At 43.7% G+C, this 21,543-nt stretch overlaps 2 protein-coding genes across 3 annotated transcripts; one reads left to right on the forward strand and one right to left on the reverse strand.

Moving 5' to 3' along the window:
• The first annotated feature begins 624 nt into the window (after positions 1 to 624).
• RAC1 (Rac family small GTPase 1) lies at positions 625 to 8,527 on the forward strand. Of its 2 annotated transcripts, XM_041462047.1 has the most exons (5): positions 625 to 719; positions 2,043 to 2,160; positions 5,893 to 5,955; positions 6,649 to 6,808; positions 6,970 to 8,527. In XM_041462047.1, exons 2-5 carry the CDS (start codon positions 2,068 to 2,070, stop codon positions 7,098 to 7,100), a joined length of 447 nt encoding a protein of 148 aa, XP_041317981.1. In that variant the 5' UTR covers positions 625 to 719; positions 2,043 to 2,067; the 3' UTR covers positions 7,101 to 8,527. The 2 variants fall into 2 exon arrangements, with proteins under 2 accessions (XP_041317981.1, XP_041317982.1); XM_041462048.1 differs by lacking the exon at positions 2,043 to 2,160 and having other exon boundaries at positions 648 to 719.
• Positions 8,528 to 9,109: 582 nt separating this feature from the next.
• On the reverse strand, positions 9,110 to 21,159 carry DAGLB (diacylglycerol lipase beta). The gene is made up of 15 exons (XM_041462046.1): positions 20,945 to 21,159; positions 20,330 to 20,481; positions 18,003 to 18,177; positions 17,319 to 17,580; positions 17,113 to 17,238; positions 16,001 to 16,128; positions 15,182 to 15,308; positions 14,760 to 14,843; positions 14,233 to 14,310; positions 13,766 to 13,846; positions 13,551 to 13,678; positions 13,001 to 13,069; positions 12,833 to 12,905; positions 11,593 to 11,846; positions 9,110 to 10,183 (listed from the first exon to the last, which is right to left on the reverse strand). Exons 1-15 carry the CDS (start codon positions 21,037 to 21,039, stop codon positions 9,991 to 9,993), a joined length of 2,025 nt encoding a protein of 674 aa, XP_041317980.1. The 5' UTR covers positions 21,040 to 21,159; the 3' UTR covers positions 9,110 to 9,990.
• Between the last annotated feature and the right edge of the window lie 384 nt (positions 21,160 to 21,543).

Raw genomic sequence — 21,543 nt, forward strand, 5'->3', positions numbered from 1 at the left:
GAGGTTTGCTGTTCCAAGTTTTCCAATCCTGGAATGTAATTTATCTTCAAATCAGTTAATGAAATGTTTGAGTAGTGGGTGAACGCATGTGGGGAGTCACTTTGTAATAGCAGTAAATAATGCGAGAGTTATCATTTGTATTCATTCCTTAAATACTCCAAAGTAACCATGTGTTGAGAAATTATACTTTTCAAGCTTTCTTTAACTTCACTTATATGTAAGTGTACAATTTTCTGGAAAAGATAAGAGTTTTGAAATTGTGTAAGGGTATCTGGAAATACTTCTCAGGGATTTTTAATTTCAGAGAGTTGGAAGAGGGCCATCTTTCTGAGTATTCAGTCAGGTGACTAGGAGATGTTAGTAGTCTAATTAATACATGTGGGTTTGTTGGGGGTTTTTGTCACTAAAAATTAACAAAATTTGGTTATTTGTCACTTCACAAAATGGATGTTTATACTAGGTGTGTTTTCATTGCCAGTAATTTTAAAGCTGCAGTCTGTCAGCTGTTTTCCTGCACAGTAGTGTCTGGAGATGTTCAGTTGTCCTTAGGTGTCTGGATGTAATTAGTTTTCTTCCCCCTACAAGGAATATAATTTCTTGTTATTCAAGATGAATGTGTTTTACATGTGAACTTTCTTTCTTTGCAGTGCTGTAGGTAAAACATGCCTACTCATCAGTTACACAACCAATGCATTTCCTGGAGAGTATATACCCACGGTGTAAGTACTTGTAAAATCCAAAGAACTCACTTCTGTCAGCTTCTCAGTGCCTGCTGCCATTCCAGATTCCTTAACTGAATTGTTTGATTTGGCTGCAAGCACCCCTCAGGTGTGTGTGAGGAACACTTTGAGCTTTTGCTGTGGCACAGTCACACCAGTGCTTGCTGATGGTCCCTCCGTTTTGGCTCTCTGTGCCCTCTGGGCCTGGCTGATTAGGGACTAACATTTGCTAACATTTTACCAGATGTTGTTCTCTTCCAAAATAGTGTGTTTCTGTCTCTAATGTCATTCATAATAAGCAGTCCCAAGGCTGAACAGCTTGTAAAACATTATATCATAGTCAGAAATAGTTGTCTTACATGGCTGGTGATTTTTTGTTTATTTGTTCCTTCCACTTTTTGTGCTACTGCCAATCCTGTGCTAAGCCAGCCACAGCTTTTTGGCTCCTCAGGCGAGACTGTGGAGACTCATTTATTCTGGTGCTTCCCTTTTTCTTTCACAGAAGGATTTGTCAGTATTAGTACAGTTCTCTTTTCTAGGGCCTGTTGGGTGTGTTTTATACATGTACAACTTCTTTGCCCTTTTCAGATGTCTCTGTATTTTCATCTGGCTATGCTGCTGTCTGAAGTATTGATGAGTTTTGTCAGACAACAAAATATATTCTAATAAGGTTTATAGATTACTTTTGTTACCTGTCCAAGGCCTTGTTGCCTTAGTTACTGCTGTTTCCTTTTTTTTGGTCTTAAATTCGAGTTTTTGCATTACAGTGTCTTGTGTTCCCAGTGAATTTAAAACCTTTGCACCCACAGCAGTAATGAGATAAAAACAATGCCTCCACTGGCCCCTGGTTATGAGCTTTGATATTTCATTGGAGGGGGTTTTGATTAGCAGGATTAATTAGCTTTTTTTCTTACCTACTGTTGTCATTAAGGATTTCTTGGTTGTTGCTCCTGTATCTTCTGTTCTAAATCTCACACCATGAGACAGATTAACTTGCTGAATGTCCCACTAAGACTGGAAAGTGCTTGCTAAGTACATCACCTGCTTTCCTGTACTCGCTGGGATTAACACTTCCTTTGGAAGAGCCATGGCAGATCACTTCTGCTCAGACTGGACCAAGTCTGTTGTGTATAATTTTTTATTCCATTACCCAATGTCACGCTTGTTATTTAGAGAACAACTTCACTGTCTCTGGGGAGCTGACGGATGCCATGAAAATGTTCCCTTCCCCAATTTTCCAAGTTTTTCCCTCTGTGAGGGAAAAATCCTTGGGTGCCTTATTTTACTGCAAGCTAATGCAGCTAACTCTCTCTTTATTTTTAGTTTTGACAACTACTCTGCCAATGTAATGGTTGATGGAAAACCGGTCAACCTGGGTTTGTGGGACACAGCTGGTCAAGAGGACTATGACAGACTACGCCCGCTCTCCTACCCGCAAACAGTAAGAGCTGCAGGGTGGAACCAAGAGCAGCCTCTACAGCCTTGTCTGACATAAAGCATTTTTCTTTTTGAACATAAGGCAAACATTGTCACACCTAGAGTTGTATTTATCAGTAACAGTGACCCTCTTTCATTTCTTGTGCTGTAGCTGTATTTTATAATCTCTGGGGTGTGTGCAGTTGTAAAAAAGTTAAAATTTGCATGCCCTGTGTATTTGTGTGCACTGGTACTTGCTGGGTTTTGTGTAGTTGCAGCCTCAGAATTGTCTAGAATGCTTGATTTAAAATAAAATAAAACACCCCAAAACTACCTCAAAAAATCTTGGTGAATAGTCCCATCAGCTAGTCCATTGATTTTAAGGTTAGCATGCCTGCCAAAGGCAGGGTTTGTTTTTGGTTTTAGGCGATGTTTGGCTGCAACCTGACACTGTCACTGCTAAGCACTTGATATTGTTTAGTCTGTGTGAAGATGTTCTACATGTGAAAGAGGCAGCACTGAATGAAGAGATTATTGGTATTGACAGAGGCTGTGGTGTCCCAGCTTTCCAATGTACTTGAGCCTGTGGGTATTCCATTGCTTGCTGTAGTTTGTGCTGTGACATCGATACAAATGTGCTTCTGTCTTCCCTGTGTGCAACTGGTTAAGTCCTGCCTGCATCCTGCATCTTTCCATGTTCAAGGAAAACACTGAAGTGATCTGCTTTCTTCTTTCCAGTGTGACTTCAGCTACAGTTAATCTTTGTAAAGGTGGTTTTGTAATCTGTTTAGAGCAGTGGCTTTTACCTGATGGAGCTGTGCTAGGGTAATTTGCAGGGTTTTTTTGGCACTGATTACTCTTGCTGTTGACTGTCAAATATATGTTAAATGCTGGTAATATAAAATGCAAAATTGTTTCACTCTACAGCATAACTGCTCTCTTGAATAATGTGAATCTTATTTAAGGAACTGTGGTGCTATTTTCAGTAATCTTTCCTTAATTCACTGCTCACTAACTTACAGTCATTAGGCTTCCCCATCAGTTATGATACACAAAATTGATATGAACTTGCCAGCTGTGGGCTAGTGTAGTTGAAATGAAAGAAATACCTGTCTATTTTAGAAGGAGAGACAATGGGAAACTGGTTTTCTCTAATACTTAGATATTTATGGGATACTTAAAACTTCAGTTTTGCTTAACATCATAAAAATATTTTCTGAAAAGTAGAAGAAGGTATGTTGAAAGATCTTTAGTAGGAACAGAATGTATGTGACAAAGGGACAGAATGCACATACATGTCTTCAGGCTGCCAAAGTAACTGTGGCTTTCTGGTAGACTGCAAAATAATTCCTTGTCTAAGCATCCTAGGGAAAAAGTGTTGTCTGTGCAAGGATGTGTAACTGTTCAGTACAGTTATATTTGGAGTACTTTTAGTTATTTGGATGGGTTTTTGCAGCAGAAAATGAAAAAACAGGGCTGTATGTCTTCAAGTTCTTGTGAAGAAGTCTTCAGATTTCAGACTTGTGCAGTATCAAAGATTCATCACCCCCACAAAACTAAGAAAAAGCACTGAGGAAGAGAACAGTGGTGCTGACGAAACCTGACTTTTTTTAGGATCTGTGCTCAGCCTCTCTTCTCCTTCAATGTGCTATTTAAAACTCAGCCTTTGCATGTTCTCATGGCCATCCTTTCCCTGTTTGTGCACCTGAAGGATGTTTTGGGCAAGGTGAAAGCAGCAGGTGTTGGTTACTTGGGTGTGTGCTGAGATCAGCCACCCAGCAGTTAACAGCTGGTAACTTCCCAGTGAGGCATTAGTTTGTATCTCTTTCTCCTTATTCATATTTTTATTTTATGCCTTAAAATATACAAGAATTTAATATCTTCTTCTTAATGCATTTGATATCTACTACTGTTTGCAAATATTTGGGGAAGGAAAAAGTTGGGACAGAAAAGGTGGTCACATCTGTTCCCTCAGGGGACCAAACCAAAGAGAAATTGTTAGTTGGGTGCTTTTCAGGAGAGGTTTGATCTTGCAGGTTTCCCCTGGCAGTGCAGAACTGCTTTCTGGGGAAGGCTGGTGTCTGCTCTGGGTGCAGTTGGTTGTGCTGAATTACAGGGCAGCGTCTCTCTTAAGAAGAAAATCCTCCTTCAGAATATCTGTGAGCAGAAATTGCTGACTGAAAACATTCTCCCTTAAACCCATTTGAGGAGTAACTTTATCTCCTCCTGTTACTAGGTTGGAGGAACCAATGGTAAGAATATATCTTCCAGTCTGACAGATCAACCTATTGCCGTATGTAAAACTTTAAATAAACTTCAGTTCCAAGTTCTGTCATCTTGTCTTGCCTATGATAGTGATAAATTGGCCCCTATTTTTTGAACAAATACTTTCCTTGGAACTATCAAATTGCTAGATCTGAGAGCTCTGTTACCAAATTTGTATGAGTTGCTAAGATTAAATATTTTCTTGAAAACAAATAGCTTTTCCTACTAGTGTGCAAGACACCTGAGATCTTCCAGTAATTCCTTGTGGTTACACCAAATCTTTTGATCTCTGGAGCTAGTGGAGGAGAGAATCTCAAGTGCAGCCCTTGAGTCCCCACAAACCAGCAGAATTGGAAAACAGAAGTAGTGGCCATAGTATCACATTATTTGATGTTGTTTCTTTCTTCTTCTGGGACGCTGCTACGGAAACTTGTTGGGGTGATGCATGAACAACTGGGTTGCAAGTGCTTAGCAGTGAGATGTCAGCTGCTGACCTAACAAAATGCCTTGAAATGCAGCACAATCAACTAACACTCTGCAATGCCTGATTCTGTAGCACGTGTGGTACCGGAATAAGTACGGATGCAGAGGTAGGTTGGGGAGAGTTGGGCTTGTTTGGGAGACACCTGCTGAGTTTTGGGTCATACAGCAAGTTTACATCAGCACAGACAGAGGAAATGAGTGTTGGGGTTATTCTGAATGCCTGCAGACCTGGAGTGTGTCATCTGTGAAACCTGAATTGTATCCTGTGGTTGCTATCAACACGTGCTCTGAAATGTTTTGATCTGCTCTTACTTAGAATCTTTTGCCTTCAGTTGAAAAGCGAGATGTGCAAGATCCCCAAAAAATACCCTTTTTTTTTCTGCTTTCTCATTATTTAGAAAGGAAAGGGAGGAGCTTTGAGATTTTTAAGCCCTTTTCAATCCTCATTTGGTTATAGAAAAGTTCTAAATCTTTTTTTCACTGGCATTCAGTAGGAGTGAAGTTCTATAAGTTCAACAAGCTGCTGCTGATTTGGGTATGAAAGCAATAATTGTAGACATTCTTGACTAGTTTTTTTTTTTTAATTTCATGCTGTTGAATTGGCCTTGGCAATTTACAACTACTTTAGGGTTGTGTATTAATAGCTAACACTTTGCAACATCCTATGCTGATGAGGTCAGTGAAGAAGAAATGACATTTAGAGGAAAAAACCCTTGAAAGGCAGTATTGGTGTCCTAGTTGCTGGCTACTGCAATAGCTGATTATAAATTTCACTGCAATCTATTTGTTATTTTCTCCCCTTTCTCTCTGGCTGCTTGTAGCTGCCTGGGAATGGATTTCCCACTGGGAAAGCTGCCTCTGATTATCATGTGCAACTGTATTGCTGACCTTGCCTTTTGCAAGTGTGGTAGAGCTGGCAGTGTCATGGAGATACTGATGATATTGGCCTGTTCATGACACTCTGCAGTGGCTTTTCTGTTGGGCTGACCTCTATCACCTTGTTTTGTAGGATGTCTTCTTAATCTGCTTTTCCCTCGTGAGCCCAGCTTCCTTTGAAAATGTCCGTGCTAAGGTAAGGACGAGCTGGTACTGTTTTATTTCTGAATGTTCATCACACTGTTCACTTTACAGCAGAGCTTGGAAAATATTAGGTGCTTTTTTTTTAATTGTTTTTCCCACAGGCCCCATGAAATGCAGTTTGGAAAAGCAGAAATCCATTTGCCTAACTTGTGAGTCATGGAAGTTCAGAGCACATGACACACTTCAGTACGAATTGTTCCTTGATGCATTGATAACAGTAATTGAAGTGTTCAGCCAGCAAGGTGCTGAGAGCACAAACAGGAGCTTTCCTTTGAGTACAGTTTGAAACAAAAGAGTTTTAAAACAAATGCATGTAAAACTTGGGTTGATAGCACTTGTTCCTTGCATCAGCCATCCTTCTGCACGTGCTCTGTGACTGCAGGAGTATTCCATGTCCTCAGACAACTCAGCTGCACAAGGAGGTGTCTCCGTGGGCAAGGGGGGGTCAGGACATTTCTGGTGTGTGAGGAAAATACAGCCCTTAATGGGCTACATTTTAAAGTATATGGAAATAGCTTCACTAACAGTGATGTGCCCTTTTCTAATCCTGTCCTGATGGGACCTGGGTGCTCCCTCTGCTCCGACAGAAAGTGAAGGACTGGCAGCTTTCAGCTGTGATGTTCCAGGGCCTGCAGGGGACTCTGCCCCCACACAAGAGACCCCATTCTTAATTTGTCTTTTCCAGTGGTATCCTGAGGTGCGGCACCACTGTCCCAACACGCCCATCATTCTCGTGGGCACCAAACTCGATCTGCGGGATGACAAGGACACCATAGAGAAGCTGAAGGAGAAGAAGCTGACTCCCATCACCTACCCACAGGGCCTTGCCATGGCAAAAGAGATCGGTATGGCAGCAGGGGGTTATTGTGGGCTGCATCTGGGCTGTGTTTCTGGAAGACCTTGTACCTTAATTAAATGGAATGCCTGGCTCTTGTTGTGGAGCCAGCTGGGAGCAGTGCTGGAGCTGTGCAAAGCTGCTCTGTAACTGTGTCTCTGCTTCCCCCAGGCGCAGTGAAATATCTCGAATGCTCAGCACTTACGCAGCGAGGCCTCAAGACAGTGTTTGATGAAGCCATCCGAGCAGTGCTGTGCCCCCCTCCTGTAAAGAAGAGGAAGAGAAAATGTCTGCTGCTGTAAACTCACCCTCCCCCAGCCCATCAGCCCTGTGCTTTGCTCAACAATGGAGCAGTCACATGCCAATTTTTTCTGTTATAAATTAGTTCTCTTCCATCAATTCTTCAACCAATTGACAATTTCATGGTTTCATTTGTTTAAGTATGACCCTTACCTTGCATCCTTCTAAGAGCAAACTCCTGAAAAGACACACCTGTGTAAAGCCTTATTTTTAAAATCCTCTTCTTGCTCAATTAAATGTTGCCAAACTATCTGCTGAACTAAGTCGCATTGTTGTGCTACAAACACTAAGCACTAAACTGTTTTTTAAAGATTCTTGTTGAAAATGACTCTAATTTCTGGTAGGAAATGCAAAATCTCTTTCTAGTTTTTCACAGTAAGTAACAGTACCAGGGAATTAGCAGAACATTGCGCTCTAACGTGTTTTATTCTGAACTGTTTTCCCAGCACAGCCGTTGCCTCGTGGTGCATCCAGCACCCATCTCTGGCAATGACTGACACGCCTGAGTCACAGTGTAAATGCTTTATCATTGGTAAGGGCTTGGTTGCAATCTAGTTCTTGCTGCTGTGATTGGAAAATTAACTATTCTTACTGAAATGTATCTAGTCCTTTTGACAGCGTTGTATTGTGATGAATAAATGAAATATTGGGTTGGATCAGGAGATAGTGCCAGACAGTATTTTGACACTGTACAGCTGACTTACACTACACTGCCAGAGTAGCTCAGCAACCATTTTCCCAGAGGTGCAGTAGTGGAGAGAGGTTGGTGTTCATGGGTAAATTCCTTTGAATTTCAAGTAGGGCATTCATGTAGGTACAATTCTGAATCAGTCATTCCCACTTTTATGTAGTAAATGCTTTTCTTGTAGAATCTCTTCTTATTGAGCAATATAACTTGTATTTTAAAACCTTCTGATTGATAGAAGTTTGCTTTTTTTTTCTTTTTTTTTTTTTTAGAGTAGAATTTTCAAGCATATCCTCATTTTCCTGTTATTTCTGACCCAGTAAGTTATGCTTTCTGAGGCGCTTTTAGTCTATTAACTAGGTGTAAAAATCATGTGAAGCAGCTTTACACATTTTAGTAATTTTTATATTTTAGACCTCTGTAACTGACAAACCTTTCAACCATCACTATTTGCAAGGTCCCCCCACTGTAACATGACTAATGCAGCCAAGTGTTCTTTCTGTCACTCCATGTGCAGCATCGATTGCGTAACGGTAACTTGGGTCTGTGAGGTTCTGTAATTAGTGCTCATGTTCTGTACCTTCCAAACTGGCAGGAATATGATGTTGAACTACACCCTTTCAACCACTAAAGCAAAATTTAAAAATAAAAGTTGCAAAATTGTGAAGTTTTTACATTGATCTTTTGCTAATGCAATTGGCAGTATGTTTTGCATGTATGACTTAATAAATCCTTGAATCATAAGTGTGGCAATGTTTGAGTTTCTGAACAAGTGTCTCATTCCTGTGCCACTCTGAGCACACATTCTTGTTCTGTGCCAGCAGCCCTGTGTGCACGTGTCTCCTCAGGGCCAGTGTGCAAAGCCCAGGCTGGCAGTGCTCCCCTGAGAACCCAAACTAAACACAGCACTTGGCAACAGCTCTGCAGAGGCCTTGCCCTCTCAGTGCAGTTGTTACAGCTCCTGCACTGCTTGTGCAGTGGCTTAAAGCTGCTGGCAGCGGGGGGCAGGTTCTCTGTTCCACTCCCCTCTATGTGAACAGAAATCCTTTTCCTCTGAACCAGTCAGTTTGTGCTAAAATGCCCCAGATCCCAGGCTTTTATTTAAAGCCCTGCTCTGTGTGTTGCCTCCCCTCCTCCAGCGTGGCTGCACCCAAGGCTGGGGCCCTGGGACCCCACAGGCCCCGAAAGCAGCAGGATCCCTCCTGGTGCTGCCTGACCTCATTGCTCTGACAGCCAGCACTGGTACCTGTCATTGCACAGGAGCCAAGGTTTTATTTAATTTCGTCTCCATATCAAGTATCACAGCAGGAACATCCACACAGCTAATTCTCAACCACATCATATTTTACTTACATCAATTTCTTTTAAATAAATGCTGCTGAGCCTTAAAAAGGAAAAAAAAAAAGTAAAATAGTTACACACTAGAAACAAGGAATCCACTTTTTCAAAGTCATTACAACGGGTTACACATTCTTGGCAGAATCAGAGTGCTGCTCAGTAGCTGGAACTAGAGCAAGTGACCAACATGATGCCAGGGCCTGAATGTTATTAGTTTTCCTTCTCATTAAGTAGTTTTAGTTAAAAATCAATAAAAGCAGTGATGTAGATCAACACATACAAAAGACAGGTAGATTAAAGAATATTGCACATGTACATCCAAGCAGCATTTAACCACAACAAGCCCTCCCCCTGCAACCCTGGGATCCCAGCACAATCTGTAAGAAAAAGTAGTGCAATCACTGAGCCTGCCCAGCCCCAGCCCTGCCTGGGCCGGGCTCTCTCACCCTGCAGCCCTGAGCTGCAGCCCCTCGGCTCTGCCACGGCCCAGGCAGCCAGGAAGGGACGTGGGAGCAGAAGTGGAGCTGCAGGGGGAGGATGAGGTCTGGCAAGGCTCTGCTCTGACACGTGGCCACGTGGTTCTCACACACATTCACTTTGGTCAAGCGTTCAGCTGCTGTGCCAGCACGCACAGGCTCGGCTGGAGCTTCTCCTCCTGATCCCTCGTGGAAAGCCCAGCCTTCAGCACAGAGACACAGCCTGTGCTTTCACCAGCACAACATTCCCCGAGGTCCTGCAGGGCACTAAGACCCTTGTTCATTTTACGCAATGTGAGAAAAGTACTGAAATCCACTTAAGCATGAAAGTGGAATGTGTCCTGAATACCTGAAACCTGCAAAAAAGCCTCCCAGGTCGTCCTCGAGCTGTGGTTATACTGCACTGGGGTTGTATTCTCGTGTTTGACAAGACAGACACGATGCATGTTCCTGAGACAAACTGTTCAGAGCTTTGAGCACAACATCTGGCATGTGGTCTGTGATCATCTTGGGACTTATTAAAATGCTGCTGAAGACGGTTTCGTTTGACCATCTTGCAGTGTATTTAATATCTGAAGAACACAACCTAGGGAAAAAACACACCACAGATACAATGGCCCTGTCAGAACTGGAGCAGGCAACCTGGAAACTCTGGCCATGGCTGAGGGAGGAACTGGAACCCTCCCACAGCTGGTCTGCCCTTCAGCAAACAGCTGGAATTGCTGCCATGAAGTGTCCCTGAGGGCAGAGCTGCACCACGTTACACTGTGCTTTAACAGGGAAAGAAGCCATCAAAGATTCAAATAATTCTGCTCCCAAAAACATGGAGAAGAGCCTGAGCAAGGAGGAGGAGGGCACTGAACACTGCACATTCACGTGGTAATGTCAGATTTAGGGAATAAGTCACAGTGGTATCAATAGGAGACCAGGCAATACATTTAATGCTGCACATAGGATGCACCAGTCTGTAAAATTAAATCCCAAATACATGATGGGGGCTTTTGTGTGCTAGGCCTACTAAGAAAAACTGCCATTATTAAATGCTGTGCTGTGGAGTAAAAGAAATTAAAAGAAAAGAAATTAGCTCAATAAAGGAGAAGAGCAGCCATTGGGAAAACCTGCCCAGGTCAGAGGTCATCAAGTATCTAACCTGAGTATTAAAATTGTTAGAAATTAAAGACATGAAGCTTAAAACATTGATCTACTGAATGGGAGGAAAGAAGTGAATTTCTTCTCCAATCCTTTTTTTTCCTCTCTGTAAGGGGCAATTTCTCTTTTCTTCTGTAAGACAGCCTTGTGCAAGTTAAAAATGCTCTGACATCTGTTTCAGAACACGAGAGGCTATCAGGGCCTGCCTGGCTTATGGCCTGTTTCAGGTTGCTTTGTCTAAAAAAACCCAACATCAACAAAAAAACACACAAAAAAAAGCCCTGAAAACAACACTGCCCCAACAAAGCCACAATCCTCGTGCTTCCAGCAGTTTCAGCTTTCTGGTGTCTTTGTCTCAGCTTCCTGCATCCACAGAAAAGCAGCAAGTGACAGGAAAATCTACAGACTGTGTGGGCACACACTGGGTACTGGGGCAGCACTACAGGCAGTATTGCACCTCCTTCTAATCACAACATTCACGGGACTGCTCAGTAACGAGAGATTTTGTTACCACTCCACCTCTACCAGCACACACTGCAGACCTCAGTCTCGGGCAGAAACTGCCACCTGGCAAAGCTGAACTTGCCAAGTTTGGGTTTAAAGTCCTCACTTCAGCAGCTGCAATAAATGGGCAGGATAAGGCATAAAGAGAACAGTGTCCAGGGCTTGAAGTGAAACAGACACAAGTCGGGAGACACAGAATAGAAACTGAAAACTGGGTAATGTGCAATAACCAAAAGTGGGTACTGGAGATTCACAGAGCTGGAAATGTGCACTTTGAAAGGGACAAGGAGCTGTAAGTCGACTTTAGGAAGACAGGAGAGTGGTGTTCATCATTGCACTTACCTCCTAGAGCTGCATTCTTCAACAACATGGATAATCTTTCCAGGCAGATACAGATGAGGATACTGAGGGGGTGAATTCAAGTGTGGCTCCTCCTCAAGGGCGTTGTACGAAGGCGACCGATGAACCATTAAACTCTCCTCGGCCAGGAGGGGCTGGCTCAGGGCATCCTGGCTCCTTCCATCCAGCTCTGTTGGGAAGTCATCAGGATCTCCTCCAAACACCTCGTACCAACACCCACGCAGCAGAATCTGGTACTGAAATCAGAGACAACAGTCCAGTTCAAGTTTGGCATCTCTTCAAGTAACTTATTCTAGCTGTGTGCTTGCACACACTTCATCGAAAATAATGAAAAGATTAAAAATTACTTTATGCACATGCTTCCCAAATTTTGTTTGATAGTGATCTCCCTCCTGAATTTTCCCCACAGTAACATTAATTTCAGCAGTATGGATCCTTAGCTCCCAGTAACACTACAGAAAACATTACCATCTTCACCAGCTGAATTACTCCACGTGGATTCTTGCTCTGCAGGTTTAACTTTTCTTGCACCTGTAACTTCTAACTGTCCATTATCTTATTCTGTATTTACATCACACCCTCTGCTCATCCCTAGGACTACATGGTAATCTTGGGGCATGGCAGATTCAAATTCAGATGTTCAGAAATGGCAGTTCTGAATCTTTAAGCCACACCTCTGTACCTCCAGTACCATCCTGCCTGACACCACCTGATCCAGCACATTCAAAACTATTTCCCACTAACAGTAAAAAGGTAAAGAATTAACATTGTAACAGAGAAATATTTGCTTTTCAAATGAATTCTGACAGCAATATATAAGTAAATCAATAATTTGCTTACCTACTGGTACTAGTTATTACACTATTAAAGTAATCTTACTAATTTTTTGTAATTTTAGCTGTTGGGCTTTTTCTCCTATTTTTGTTTTTTAATAGTTTCCTTTTATCAGTAAAACTAGCAAACAGATAATTTCAGGCCTTTGATGTTGTAAATTGGTATATTGGGAGTCTTACTGAGTCCTAATCTCCAACAACGTAACTTTACAGGATAGGACACTAACACAAATGTCACTGAATTAAATGAAAACAATTTTGTTCTGAAACACAATTGTAACTCTCAGTTTTAAGATCATAAATACACACACCAGCAGTCACTTCATTAAATTTGGGGCTTAACCCAGGTAACAATTCCACAATTTTAACCAGGAACTGCATTTGGTTACCTTGGGCCTGTTGCAGTTTGCCACAATTCTCACTATTCTTCTCTTTAAATCCTCCATGTTGGGCATACTTAACCTGTTTAAACACACAGAACAAAGTAAAGCAAAGCCTCCTATTGTCTGCTATCAAACACATCTCCAAATATCAATTTAAAAGCATTTTCATCTCACCTTGCAACAAGGTCTTTTCCAACAATGACTGAAACAATGAAGTGCTTAGTGTAATCTGCAAGTGATTTGCTTAAACAAAAGAAAAAAAAAAGAAAAAAAGCAGTTTAGATACACTAAGGAGATAAGCACACTTTAGTTTTAGGATGATCATAATAATTCAGTAAAAATACAAGCATGTGGCAGCACCATTTGCAGTCAGTGCCTCAGTGGGTGTTCAGACCTTCCTGCTGAAGGTGACAGAGTAACTTCAGTGCTGACTCTAAGGGTGTGTGGATGTCCAACAGGCCAAGGCAGACAAGTCAGGTGAGTATTTTTCTGGAACAGTTATTTTAACATCTAATTGTACTGCCTGACAGAATTCCCCAGATGTGTTTCATTCTGTAACACTCTGCCAAGAACTCAACTCCAGATGGAGCAAATTGATTTGAGTGGAGAGTGAAGAACACACAAACTCTTCCCACAGCCAGCCCACAGCTACCAGCCAACACACCTGGCAGCTGCCTTGACTTTTACAGCTTAGACACAGAACCAAGCAACAGCAGCCTCTCACCTTAGGAGCCCTCCTGGGGGAGAGAAGGCGTAACACCTCAGCGTGGGGAAGGAGTTCCTGAGCATGATGGCCAGGATAGACGCCGTCCCACCACCCAAACTGTGACCAACTATCACAAGTTTATATTCCTGCAGACAGAAAGACAAACTTAGATGGACACAGAAAAGCTGTGGGTAATTTTACTGATAAATCAAATTATTTGGGAGATAACTTACTGGGGCAATTGTGAAAGCCTGGTTTAAAATTCCATCATTAATTAGTTTTCGATAGATGTAATTTGCAGCTTGAGTTATTCCCTACAAGAGAGCAGTTCAGGTTAGAAGGTGTCTTTAATCTGAGGTGTGGTACATGTGTAGTTTAAATACAACACCATCACAGAACAACTTTTTGCAAAGCTGGTCTTCTCTTTGACATCCTCCTGACAGAGGTCTGGTTATAACCAAGAGGTCTGCATGTATGGGTTAAAAAGGTTTTGGGATATTTCATAAGGACATTAAGTCTGACAAGAGGATTAAAAATTCTACCTTGCAGTGCCAGAGGCAGCATTTGATGCACCAAACACTGAAATAATTTGTGCAATCCATCTGGCAAGGAGAACATTCTTCTGTTTAACTAAGGATCCCAGGTGTTTTTGGCTTGCTACTGCTGAGCTGATCTACAAAGAGCCACAGGCTGCACACACCTTATGCACAAACCCATTCTCCAGAACCTCCTCCAGTGTCAGATCTTCACAGTCCGCTGACAGATCAGTGAGAATGTCCTGTGAACAAAGCCTTGGTCAGAGCTCCCAGCAGGGCTGTGTGGCTCCTGGGTCGTGCTCTGCTGCTCACCCCTGCCACAGGGACATCACCAGCTGGCTGCCAGGTGTGTGAGCAGCACAACACATCCCACCACACACCACCAACCCCAGCAAACACACAGCAAGCACAGCTCCGAGCCTGGCAACTGTTTCCAACTGCAGACACCCCATTATGGATGCACCTCCATCCACAGTGACTTGGAATTACCCCTGCCTGTCCTCCACTCTCTCTTCCAGTAACACAGGGAATACTGCCCATCCAAGGGCAGGGGAGCTTACAACTTAAACCTGGGAGATTCACACCTGTGAGTGAGTTATTTTAGCATGTGCCAGCCTAACACAATTTCCTCTAGGTCCTGGGAGTTCACTCATTTCTATAAAGCTAATTATTGATATCAGATGCATGATACCTCAAAAGACAAGGTTCCTCTCACAGCGACCACAATAGCTTCTTTTTTGTGATCCAAAGCAACAAAAAATGGAATCTCATAGATCTGGAGAAGAAAAGTGTAACCAGTAAAGACACCAACATTTTGTAAGGGTAAGCATTTACAAGGGCAAGCTCTTATTGAGCTCCATACTGTACTATGGAAAGCAGCTGAATTTGTCTCTTATTTAGTTTGTCTAAGTGCCTTTTTTCAATACTGAGACAGATTTATATCCATGGTTTTGTGGCTGTTCTGTTAGATTAGACAAGAAATCCACACTAAATGTTTTCATTTGACTTTGCATCTTACACTTCATAAATGCTGAAGGCAAACTAGACCCTTCACCCCTTGCTTTCCCTGAATTAATCACAACAGCTTGCCCAGTGCCTGTCCAGATTGTTTACCTTGTTATGAAAACTGATATGAATGAAGTCTCTGTACTGCAGTCCTGTTATTTTTAGGATGGATCCAAAGTGAAAGTTATGGCGATCACTGCCCGTTATATCAGAATCTGTTGGTCTATTTCTGCAACTAACAAACACAGAAGAGAAAAACTTTCATGTTCCAGTTTGTTAGGTTTCCTTTCAAGGAATCAAACTCAGTTAAATTTGCAGAGGGCCTTCTGCCAGGAATCAAAAGTGCTTTCTTTTTGCAATAGCACCAGTAAACATCCTGATGCAAGATGTTACCTCTGCCTGTTACAGGATCACTGGCAGAGCAAACAGTGCAGCAAGAAAAGAGTTCTTAAGATTACAAGCCACTGAGAGAAAATACAAACAAGGAAAAAGGAAATTCAAACAAAAATCTGCACAGCAATCTGATCTAATGTTTTATCCAGGGTATATAGGACAGACAAAACTACTGATACACTTTTATTTCTATATGTAAGTCTGTGCCCAAAAGAAACCTCTAAAAAGCCTCATTTTAAAACATATTTCATTTAATTCTAATTTTTCCTTTGTCATTTTGCTAAGTGATTTTTTTAATCTCAATCACAAACTTTTCCCATGGAAAAAAACCCCAATCTGTTTGAGGGTGGAAAGACACTGGAATTTTGTTTCTCTGAATTTCTGAAAGATAACTCCAGCAGTCAAGCTCATGTACACCCAAGAGTAATACACTTTAATGCAACAAAAATACTGCTATTGTAACTATTTTATTTCTGCTAAGACTACTTAAATAGAAGGCAGCTGTGTGTTTTGAAGCTCTGAGGTCAAACCTACCAGTCACCATTGAGCTTACAGAGTGCAGTATATGGGTTGGTGTACACGTAGTAGGGCCAGCCATAGGCAGCTGCAGCAAAGAGCATGTAGTGAGCAGCGTTCTCCAGCTCAACATCCAAATCATCAGTCTGGAAGCACACAGGGAAAGAAAAGGAAGCAGAGAAAGGGAGGAAGTTGTGTTAGGCAGCCTCAGAATAAGACTGAACACAGGCTAGTGAAAATCAAGGCATTATGAAATACACACAACCCAAAAGGAAAACCTCAAGGTCTAAGAGGAACTAAAAATAGCCACTTGTATTTCAGGAAAAAGTCTGTGTTTATTTATGTAGCTACACAGCTCAAGGATCTTGAGAAGCTCTCACTGAAGCAGTTTCTTCCAATGCTGACACATTGATAAGCTCAATGCTGAAAACAAAATTCACTCCAAATATGCCACCTAAGGATGTCCAAGGGAAGGCTAAAGAGTCTGCAGCAGATCTCTCTGGTACAGACTTTTAAAGCACAAGCCCACCACAATAGCTACATTCCAAAGGAACTTGACAGAGATGCACTGGTTAAAGTAAAACTACACACATCTATGAAACACAGGCTAAAAGGAGGGGAAATATTTACAAAGGCACTTTTCCACTGAAGACCAGCAAAAATCAGTTAGGAAACTAACCCAGCACCTGCAAGCATTTAAAAGATGCTATTTTTGCTATTATCTTGTCTGGGTATTTGCAGCAGACAAACAGCCCACAATACATACTAGAAGATTACCTTCTCAGTTGTTGCAAACAGTACCAAATATTCATTCTCCCTCTGTTCCCTTTCTCTCCCAATTGTTCATCAATGATCAAATGTCCTAAATGGTTCCTTTTTTTGTACTTAATTCCCCATTCGAAGTTCTACTCATGCAAAAGCAGAAAAATGTTTTTGACTACAAACTTACTGTTTTCACTGCACTTATTAATAAAGTACATTGTTATGAATTTTATTGCAGTGTTTTAATTTTATGAAAAGAATAAACAAAACAAAACCAAAAAAACCTCTCCAGAAAGAAGTGCATTTCAAAGCACCTGGCAGCACTTCCCAGAACAATTACACCAGAGGCTGCACCAACCCCATCTTACCACGAGAGATGATGGAGAATGACACAGGACTTCTTCAGGCTCTTTGGGGCAATTTTCCATTTTATCTTGCTCTTGATGGAGCAGAATCAGCCCAGCCGCTATGTCACTTGGCACCAGATCAGTGTCCTGTACAAAGACACGGAAGACTCTGTAAAACCATCCCACAGCTCAGTGCCAAACTCCAAACCCGAGCGGGGCTCTCTTACTGAGAAGTAGCTGCGGAAGAGCTCGGCGATGCTGGTGAAGGCCACCCGGTGGTCGTCGTCCTGCACGATGCAGCAGCAGAGCAGCCTGATCCTCTTCTCCCACACCCTGGTGGCAGAGCTCTTCACGTTGTACAGCAGCTGCCCCGACTGGCTGCTCTCCAGGTTGCGGCTCACACCGTCGGGCAGGTAGAACGTCTTCTTCCCCCCGAGGGGGTCGAAGACAATGACAACTCCAATGACGGTAAAAATGATGATAATCCAGCTGTCAGACAGGAGGGAGTGGGATAACAGACTGTGAAACCAGACATTCTGACAAGTGTGCAAGAAATCCCAGCTACATTTCTTGGCAGACCAAAACCGAAGCTGGGTACGGAATTCTGTGTGGAAACCTGCTGCTGTGCTGAGGCTGCAGCTCTTTGAACTGTGCTTGCAAAACTCTGCATTTTTTACTATAGCTCCATTTTTCACTACCAGCTAAGTGATCAGGTTACTACACTCTTCATATTTATCCAGTTTTCTACACTCCCATCGCCCCTCTTACCCCTTCTGACCTTCACCTCCTTTCCTTCACTGCAGGAAACGCTTTCTCTCCCAAGGCAAGCAGCTTTTTTAGGGAAGGATACCAACTCATTTTCCTTTTCCCATACACTGTTCAAGCTCAGATTTGTGGGGAGGCACCCTTACCTTGCAATAACTGTCCCAATGACACCATTTATCACAGTCTTCTCACACTGCACGCTGTTGTCTGACACCCACACAGCTCCTACAACGGCCCAGATGAATTCAGGGAAATAGAGAAGCAGGCGAGTATAAAGTATTTTGGGAAGTGATTTTCTTGGGCCTGGATTAGAAATTGTTCCTGAAATTAGAAAGAGAATTTAAAACAAGAACTGTTCACGAATGCACCACAGGTACACAAAATCCTATATGGAAATATTCTGGGCTTTACAGAAAGTAAGAAACTTAAGCAAAACCATCAAGTTCTTTCATACTAATGGAAAACTATCACTGAAGCTATGAAAAACAACAGTGGATTTACAGCTGTGATTCTTAGCATCTACTCCACCAAAACCCAAAACAACTCTAGCCAGAGACAGTTTTGCACTGAACTTGAGGCAGCAGTGCTGTGCCCCACATAAATTAAAGCTGCATCCAGGAGCACTGGCTTACCTACAGTTCCTCATGACTCTTGGTGCCTGCTTTTATTATTCTGTTTAGCTTTTAGCTGGTTAATATTTCATTTTCAGATGCTATTCTTCTGAGCTACAATGACTTTTTTTACTGGAGTTACTAAATAATAATATGAGAACAAAAGTAGGACCATTACCAGGACAAATACTTCTCAGGCTATTTTCTGTATTGTTAATTTACTAATAGCCTCTTAGTTTCAGCACTCTAAGGCAATAAAAAAGGGAGTAACTTTTGGCCAGCTCATCTCTTAAACCAGTCTGCTGATCCCAGGGTAATGGGTAGTGGGGTGTGAGTGCTCAGGTGTGTAGACAAGTGATTTGTAAAGGCTGCAGAACAAAAACAGCTTTGGGAACTGTTCCAAGTACAAAGCTGTGGTTCACACTCAGGCATAAAGCTGTTTCAAAAGCCCTCGATGCAGAGGTTGCTTTTTCCCATTCCCAGGTTGCAGCCTGTCCTGCAGCAGTGAGGATGCTTACACAGACACAGTCAGATGGAACTGTGCTTCCTCTGAACAACGTTTCCTTTCTCACACCACCCAGGGTGTGAGGGCTCCAGGGAGGCTCCCTGCTGGCATCAGGGATCCTCAGGACAGCACAAGGGATGGTGCAAGAGGAGCACACCCACCCACGCATTCCAGCCACAGTCCAACACACCTCACCCTTTGTTTTCCTGGAAACTCAGCCTCAGAATTACTCAATTTCTTAGTTACAATGGCCTTGCAGCTGTACTTTCACAGAACAAGGTTCTTTTATCACTGCTGTTTACAGTTACACCTCTCACCTCTGCAGCTTTGGTCAGAGCCTGGTGCTAACAACACCAAGGACATGGGTTTGACCCCTCTATGGCCCACTCACTGCTGGACTCAATGCTTTGGGTCCCTTCCAACCCAGAATATTCTGTGAAACTTTGATATAAACATCACAGTCTGGCTGATCTTACTTCCCCTCCTCTGGCAACTCTAGGCAAACCAGTGGTCAGATTCAAGGCCAGGATTATCATCCACACCTCTGCTCTGTCACAGTTTCTCTTCATGCACTCTTAAAATTGCTTAAATGGAAAGAAGTATAAATACTTATTTACAGAAGCATAAATACTTATTTTCAGTGAGTCATGAGAACCAATATATTAGAAACTGTGGAGTCTCATCTGTTACTCCAGAGACCACACACATATTTCAAATTAATCTTCTTAACATTACTTTGATGATCAGGTGCCTCACCAGAAAAAAGCTTTCCCAGCAATTTTAACCCAAAGTGAACCATTGCTAGAAACAATTAGAAGTTGCATTGCGGTCCTTCCTTCTGTTCAGCCGTTCATTTCAAGCTGTGGGTCCTGCTCTGTTTAACAGTACTCATTGTCAGTTTTATTATGACATTTACATAATTCACTTTTCTGAGTGTTTTTCCCCAGGCAGCCCACTGCAGCTAAGGGACTTTTACAAGGTATGACTAAACCTACCTATGCAAGGCAGAACTAACAGGATCATGATTCTAAACGACTCTGGACACACTTCCCTAATTCCTGCCAGAGAGGTGGAGCAGTGTTACAGCAGAGGTCACACACAGAGAGTTTTCAGGATGCTCTGATGGCAATGAACCATTAGCTGAACTAAGCTGTTGTATCTATTCGTTATGTTAGATTCCAGACTAACAAAGGCAATACTATTAAAGCAAATATGTTAATGCTGTTGGAGTTTCTCAAGTCTGACTACCATTAAAACATTTCAATTTTTTGGTAGTTTTTATGTCAGCTGCAGATTAGAACAGACATCTATTACAATCCTACTAGATAAAGACAAAGCATCGTTATTAACTATTTACCTTGCATGCTGATGTACACAAGAGCACACAACGCACATATTATGGAAGCCAGAAGAATGATGAGGCCGAGCAGGTAGCTGTGCAGCAATCCTCCCCCGGGACAGTTAAACTGCCCCTTGTGAACCGTGTAAAGGACAAAAATCCCAATCCACCTGCCGGGAAGGGAGATAACGACAGTTACAGCAGGAAGGGAGAAGTGCCTGCTGCGAGGCGAGCACCTGATCGATAGTGGTCGCCTTAAGGAAAGCACTGCACGAAGATTAACAGCAAGGCACCTGTTACATAAGGGAAGTGTCGGGATGGAACCACTACACGAACACCCAGCAGGAATTACAATCCGCTGCACCCCGAGCCGCAGGCTCCCTGCCCGGTGCTATCACTCCCTCCCGAGGATCCCGAGGGCCCCGAAGCAGCGCGGCCGGCGGGCACAAAGCAGGCACCGCGTTAATTACGAAACCACCCGAGCGCGACTCGCGGATGAAGCCCAGCGGTGAGGGCGGCCCGGAGCGCAGCGGCAGCGCGGGCAGCGCACCGTGCGCTGTGCCAGGGACCGATAGCGCCCGGGCCGCGGGCACCGCTCGTCCCGCCGGGCAGCGGCCCCGGGGCGCGCCTTACCACACCAGCCTGACGAACAGCTCGAAGGCCCCCGGGAGCACGAAGTCATCGCTGCCGATGGCCCAGCGCCGGCCGAACAACACCAGCCCCGGCATGCTGCGGGTCCCGTCGCCGCTCCCTCAGGGCCCAGCCCCACACGCCTCCCCCGCCCTCAGGCCTCACCGCCCGCCGGGGCGGGCACGACCTCACGGTGCCGTGACGTCACGCGCGCCCACTCCGCCCTGCGGACATCGTCCCACCCCCATCGGGCCGCGCCGCGCACGCGCCTGGCGGGAGCCCCGCCCCGTCCCGCGGCGCGCGCGCGGGGAAGGCGGGAAGGGCGACGGCGCCCAGCGCGCGTGAGCAGCGCGGCCCCCCAGTGGGCGGAGCAGAGCAGCGACATCACCGATCCGTGACGTCACGCCGCCCCGGAATAAGGCTCCGCTAGGGCCGCTGGATGACGTCACAGGCGAGGCGCGGCGGGCCGTGCGCTCCCGCCCGCGCTGCGCGGGGCGGACAGGAACACCGCTCGGCTGGGCCAGCAGCGAGAGCCAGCACTCAGTGTGCAGGTAAAACAATACACATACACTCACCGAACCCTCTGCACCGGGCTGAACACT

The sequence above is a fragment of the Pyrgilauda ruficollis genome, unplaced genomic scaffold, assembly GCF_017590135.1.
Source record: "Pyrgilauda ruficollis isolate IOZ18807 unplaced genomic scaffold, ASM1759013v1 scaffold16, whole genome shotgun sequence".
Classification (NCBI taxonomy): Eukaryota; Metazoa; Chordata; class Aves; order Passeriformes; family Passeridae; genus Pyrgilauda; species Pyrgilauda ruficollis.